Below are 7,022 nucleotides of genomic sequence, written 5' to 3'. Positions count from 1 at the left end.
CATTGTTTTCTTTCTTTAAGTTTACTAAACCAAAATCAGGAACAGATAATAATTTAGAAAAAAAATCTGGTCCTTTTTTTAATATAATACTTTGTATTTGTTTGTTTTTTGTTTTTTTTGCAGCACTGGTAAACACACCAAGCATAACTTTAACAAACAGACGTTTGTTAAAAACTGGATAACAAGCCAAAAACGGAATGTATAACTTACATACTGTGCTATATTTTATAATAAATTTGGTTCTTGCACACTCCCTTGCAAAAAAAAAGAGGTTATAGCAATCGCACCAGCTGACCGGAGCCACGGTAATTTTAATAAATTCCCAGGTATGTAATAAATATATATAATATATATATATATGTGTGTATGTATGTGTGTGTGTGTGTATATATATATATATATATATATATATATATATATATAATGTACATATTGTAGCAAATAGAGGGATGTAAAAATAAAATAACAATGGAAATAACTGGGGATATTAACATTGTTATTAAACAATTTGCTACAATGCAGAACTATTGAATATAACAAGATTTTAATAAAGGTGCTTACATTTTAAAATGTCCGCCATTTGAATAGAAGACAACTAACCGAGAGTAAGTTAGTTTGAACTTCATAAGGGACTCTTAAAATGTGTGTTTAAGGATGGCTAAACGCTAAAGTCTGCCTCGGTGAACTAGGATTGACGCTGGTCTGTGAGACGAAGATTCTAAGCTCCCATTTGCATTTGCTGCCTGGTCGTTTACGTCTGTTTGTCAGGAGAACATGTGGATTTAGGAACAGCTGTTTGGTACTAAGGTACTAAGAGAGCCTAGTGAAACACTTTGCTGTTGTCCCTGCCTATTAAAGGAAAATGCACCTTAACAAAAGACAACAAACCAACAGTGTTTTAAAAGTTTTTCTTTATTAAGGACTGTGATAATTAATAGTGGCCAGCAGATGGCGTCAGAACTTTAAACAGGGAAAAGACAAAACAGACTTTGGACAGCATTATTATTATTAATTATTTCTTAGCAGACACCCTTATCCAGGGCGACTTACAATCATAAGCAAATACATTTCAAGTGTTACAATACAAATAATACAATAAGAGCACTGGTTACTTACCTGGGAATCCTGTGGGAAGAAAGGAATTAAACCTGGGAAACAAAAGAAGGAAACTACTATAGGGCTGAATGAAGAATTGACTGTAACTAATCTGTGTACAGTTTCAAATCTGTACGGGAGGTTTGGAATGCTGCAGGCCTTAAAGATCATTGTGCTGGCGAGAAATGGACAGGGATGTTCAGTTCTATATGTGTGGTATGTGAGCTTGGATTAGCCAACCTCAGATCTTTAGTTAGCCTTGAAGAAGTATAAGATAGGGCCCCGATGAATGGGCTAGGTTTTCTTTTCTTTTTACAATTGGTTGTTTGAATCGAGACTGTGCATTTACTAACTGGCCCAACCTGCGGGCATCATTCAATTTGAAGTGGTTTTATTTTCTCTTTGATTTGCAGTCAATTAAAACACATTCCTGTTCTCCTTCATCTGGCTTCCTGCTTCCTCTTTTATAAAACACCTAAACCGTGAGCGCAACGTTCACCATATATATATATATATATATATATATATAGTAACAAATGAATACACTTGCCCGTCACGCGTGATTTCCGACTGTCACCAGTTTTCTGATACAAAGCAAATCTCTTCAATGTTACAGTTTTATCTGAATATCTGTCACAACCCGCATTTTAAAATGCCAAATCAGTGGCATTATAGTTTATTTAGCAGACGCCTTTATCCAAGGCAACTTACAGAGACTAGGGTGTGTGAACTATGCATCAGCTACAGAGTCACTTACAACTACGTCTCACCTGAAAGACGGAGCACAAGGAGGTAAAGTGACTTGCTCAGGGTCACACAATGAGTCAGCGGCTGAGGTGGGATTTGAACCGGGGACCTCCTGGTTACAAGCCCGTTTCTTTAACCACTGGACCACACAGCCTCCATACTGTGCAGTTACACAGCGCTTCCTCCAGTTTCACCCGACGACAATGCAGCCAAAACAAAGTGAACAAGACAAGCTACGGTATTGTAACAGTTAATCATTAGACAGGTTTAGATCCTGTGATGATTTTGTAGTTGCTGTTAGGGCCTTACACTATATTCTGTAATTTTGAATCCTGACTTTGGATACTGTTTTAATTCTGGAAACCCAAGGGTTTTTTTTTTTTAATCGGTTGGTTTTGTTAAATTGCATTGCCTTTTACTTTTTACACAGTTCTGAGCGTGGATAACATTTAGATTAAAAAATACAAACAATTCTACTGTGATGAACAATTGAAACAAGATAAGACTTTAACTGAACAGATGATATTTTGTGCATTTTAAAATGTCTGAACCGTTTAAACATTGATTGAATGTATCTACAAGTTTTGAAGTAACTCTAGATTACAGCTTAATAGGGCTGTGTGACAGAAATAGAATGAGTTCTGGTTGTAAATCTCCCTCCCTTTCTCGATCTGTTGAGAGGGGTGGGAGGAGCACAAAGGCTCATCCAAAAATGTAGTGCAGCATGTGCTCCTACTGAGAGATCGCCTAGATTTGGACGGTCGTTTGGTCCAGGACAACCTCAGATCGGCTCAGCACCAACAACAGCAGCATTACAACAAAAATGCACTAATTCGAAACTTTTGACCACGACACAAGGTAATGCAAGTTATGTGCTAAATGGCAGGGGCCATATGAAGTGATTCAGGCTATAGGAAAGGTGAATTATGAAATTAGACAGCCTGATCGCCATAATGAACGTGAAATTTATCATATGAATTTATTAAAGCCCTGGCAGGCAAGGGAGGTCTTGTTTATAGCCCCAGGCAACACAGAGGATGATTTAGGCCCCTGTCCAGAGACTCCTAGCACTAAAATCATTCCGATGGGGGAACAATTGGTTCCAGATCAGCAACGGGAGCTGCGTAAGCTTATTGAGGAATTCAGCGATGTTTGTTCTGATTTGCCCGCCAGAACTAATTTGGTTGAATATGATATTATCTCTCCACCAGGTGTCATGGTGCTGGAGAACATGCAAACTTCACACAGACAGTACCCTAGGCCGGATTTGAACCTAGGACCCTGGCGCTGTGAGGCAGCAGCGTTAACCACTATGCCACCGTGCCACCCTTAGGAACAACAGTGATACAATAATCTCACCCACCCAGCTTCGAGTCCAAAGTCAAATGTTTCATTTTTATTAATTATTTTAAAATTATTAGTGCCTAGATACACAATCAAACAAACACGCCTGAAATGTTGTTGCAAAAATCGATATTCATATTCCTCTGCCTCCATACTTGCTGTTTCAAATCAGGAAGCAGGGTGCTCAGGGTTGAAGTCAATTCCTATTTTTCAATTCCTTTTTAAAATCAATTCCTTCAAAAGGAATTGGAATTTGTATTTTAGAGATATAATAATAATTGTTGTGATTGTTCAGCTTCTTTCATTTGAAGCCAATTTAATTGACAAACAAACAGCGAGTTCTTCAATTCATTTGTTGCCGCCGAAAATGTGAAGCTGGTTTTCACAGAATACTGCTGATTGTGATTTTGATCAACGATGATGTGTTGCAATTGAGTAAAAGGGAATTGGAATTGAGATTTCAAAAAGGTATTGACCTCCAGCCTGACTTGCGGTGCGACAGGAGTCATACTTCCAACCCTGCAGTGCTTGAGTAATAAAAGCAAATAAAAAACCACACAGTGCACTTCACATTGATTCTTATATCTGGAGAACTGCCGACCCCATTGTGATGAAACTTGACATTAACATTATACAACAAAAAGAATGATTGCAAACAAGAATATCTGTGAACACTAAAGAGTTATTTAGCAGGTTTTTATCCAAAGCGACTTAGAGATGAGGGGGTGAACTGTGCATCATCAACAACCGCTACTGCTGCATAAGAACATAAGAAAAACATAAGAAAGTTTACAAACGAGAGGAGGCCATTCAGCCCATCTTGCTTGTTTGGTTGTTAGTAGCTTATTGATCCCTGAATCTCATCAAGCAGCTTCTTGAAGGATCCCAGGGTGTCAGCTTCAACAACATTACTGGGGAGTTGGTTCCAGACCCTCACAATTCTCTGTGTAAAAAAGTGCCTCCTATTTTCTGTTCTGAATGCCCCTTTATCTAATCTCCATTTGTGACCCCTGGTCCTTGTTTCTTTTTTCAGGTCGAAAAAGTCCCCTGGGTCGACATTGTCAATACCTTTTAGGATTTTGAATGTTTGAATCAGATCGCTGAGTAGTCTTCTTTGTTCAAGACTGAATAGATTCAATTCTTTTAGCCTGTCTTCATACGACATGCCTTTTAAACCCGGGGTAATTCTGGTCGCTCTTCTTTGCACTCTTTCTAGAGCAGCAATATCCTATTTGTAACAAGGTGACCAGAACTGAACATAATATTTTAGGTGAGGTCTTACAGTCACAGTCACTTCCAATAGGACCTCAGTTTTTACATCTCATCCGAAGGACTTGCTCATGGTCACATATACAGTGAGTCAGTGGCTGAGCTGGGATTGGACTGGGAACCTCCTGGTAACAAGCCCCTTTCTCTAACCACTGGACCACCATAAAAAAAGAAAAGAAATGTACAAGAAAAAAAAAACATTTTCCTAGGTGCCAATAGGAAACGCAGTTTCCTGTTGGCACCTATGAGCTTTGAGCTGGTTGAAGGTGAATCTGCCCCCGCAGTGACCGCACCGATACGGCTTCTCTCCTGTGTGAAGTCTCCGGTGCTTGGTCAGGGTCCCGGCTCGTGTGAAACTCTTCCCACACTGCTCGCACTGAAACGGCTTCTCTCCTGTGTGAGTGCGCTGATGTGTCTTCAGATTCTCCAGCTGGCTGAAGCTCTTCCTGCAATCGCTGCACTGGAACGGCTTCTCTCCTGTGTGAGTGCGCTGATGTGTCTTCAGATTCTCCAGCTGACTGAAGCTCTTCCCGCACTCCGAGCAGCAGAACGGTTTCTCTCCGGTGTGGACTCGGCGGTGGTTCTGGAGGTGCTCCAGTTGTCCGAAGCTCTTCTCACACTCGCTGCAGGGGTACGGTTTCTCTCCTGTGTGAGTGCGCTGGTGGGTTCTCAGGCTCCTGGAGTGAGTGAAGCTCTTCTCACAGTCTGGACACTCGTAAGGGGTTTCCCCAGTGTGAATTCTCCAGTGTTCTTTGAGGTTGCCCAGCTGGGTGAAAATCTTCCCACATTCGCTGCACTGATAGGGTTTCTCTCCAGTGTGAGTGCGCTGGTGTGTTTTGAGGTGCCCGGAGTGAGTTAAGGCCCGCCCACATTCGGGGCAGTGGTGGGAGGTGACAGAGAGGTTGGTTTCTTCGCTTATCATGACCTCGATCTTGTTGGTGTCTTCCGGTTTAACAGTCAAGAGTTCGAATTCGGTGTCACCCGTAGCGACGGGGGCTTCCAATTTGGGTGCCTCCTCTTTGAGCGGGATGAAATCCATCTTTTCAAAGAGAAATAGAGACTAAACTTAATATTAGTGAGATTATATATATATATATATATATATATATATATATATATATATATAATGTATTTATAGGGGTGTAATGATTCATCGTGTATTGATGGATCATGATACTTTCTTGCATAGCAGTTAGACTGTACTGGAATTACATTTTAACTGGAGTTGGACTGTACTGGATTGACATTGCTGGGATGGTAATGACTCCAACTGCACAGCACTGTCACCCATTCCAGGTTTTACTACAAGCTTGATTAGCCCCAATGCATACAGGTAACAAGCTCAGGTGTGTTATTAAACGCCTAGTGAAACCAGGAATAGATTAAATTGCTATGCAGCTGGAGTCTTTTTTTTTCAAGTTTCAAGTTTTTTCCTCCCTCAGTTTACCACACTTTGCTGTGCTTTTACTACAGGAAACTTTTATAAGGGGTAGTTTACCCTGTTTTTGAATATGCTTTACTATACCTCTGTGCTGTACAATGCTTCACTGAGCTTTGTGAAACTTCCCTATGCTTTACCACAACCTCTCTGTGTTTTACAATGTTTCCCTATGCTTTACCATACCTCTCTGTACTTTACAATGCTTCCCTATGCTTTACCAGACCTCTCTGTGCTTTACAATGCTTCCCTATGCTTTACCAGACCTCTCTGTACTTTACAATGCTTCCCTATGCTTTACCAGACCTCTCTGTGCTTTACAATGCTTCCCTATGCTTTACCAGACCTCTCTGTGCTTTACAATGCTTCCCTATGCTTTACCAGACCTCTCTGTGCTTTACAATGCTTCCCTATGCTTTACCATACCTCCGTGTGCTTTACCGTGCCTCTCTCTGTACTTTACAATGCTTCATTACACTTTGCTGTGCTTTTACTGTGGGACCGCTTTACACGAGAGTCAGATCACTACACACAAAATTCACTTTACAGCTAACACAGTTGCGTATCAAATATTTGTTGATAGAGGCGATTTTGTTCCATTAAAAAAAATACATTTTAGAAAGTTGTGTAACTCTGTATTGTATATGAAATGAATGACTCGGTTAAATTATAAGTTTTTTTTTTGTTTGTGTTTGCTATCAAAATAGAAATTAAACAAAAAAAAAACATTTGCAATGAAAGAAAGTGCCTTTTTAATATTTAACCGGCAACAATAACATAAATACACATGACAGTGAACTCAGTCTCGTATGAGTCGAAGAATGAAAGCAGTTTGTTATTCCATATTTTTGTTTTTAATTCATTGCTATAATACCGTATTTACCTTACGTCCTCCTCTCTCTCTCTCTCTCTCTCTCAAGCTTCCGGTTGTCAGCAAAGGCGTCTGGGACTTGGAGGAGCAAACAGCCGGGCGCAGTGCCTCTGGGAGTTGTAGTTTTAAGCGAATCGTAGCGTTGGTGTGATTGAAAGGTAGAAAAGGCGTAGAAAAACAAAACCGACGCTTGTCAGGAGATATGGAGAAGCAAGAGCAGATACATTTAATAGAACATAATAATAATAAAGCAGGTAC

General features: G+C 40.1%; 1 protein-coding gene across 1 annotated transcript; it reads right to left on the bottom strand.

The window, feature by feature from the left end:
• Window positions 1-901: 901 nt before the first annotated feature.
• LOC131722795 (gastrula zinc finger protein XlCGF7.1-like) lies at window positions 902-6,924 on the bottom strand. The gene is made up of 2 exons (XM_059015886.1): window positions 6,777-6,924; window positions 902-5,494 (listed from the first exon to the last, which is right to left on the bottom strand). Exon 2 carries the CDS (start codon window positions 5,492-5,494, stop codon window positions 4,661-4,663), a length of 834 nt encoding a protein of 277 aa, XP_058871869.1. The 5' UTR covers window positions 6,777-6,924; the 3' UTR covers window positions 902-4,660.
• Window positions 6,925-7,022: the final 98 nt, after the last annotated feature.

This window comes from Acipenser ruthenus, chromosome 51 (assembly GCF_902713425.1).
Source record: "Acipenser ruthenus chromosome 51, fAciRut3.2 maternal haplotype, whole genome shotgun sequence".
In the NCBI taxonomy this organism is placed as follows: Eukaryota; Metazoa; Chordata; class Actinopteri; order Acipenseriformes; family Acipenseridae; genus Acipenser; species Acipenser ruthenus.
This window is presented reverse-complemented; position numbering and strand designations above follow the sequence as displayed.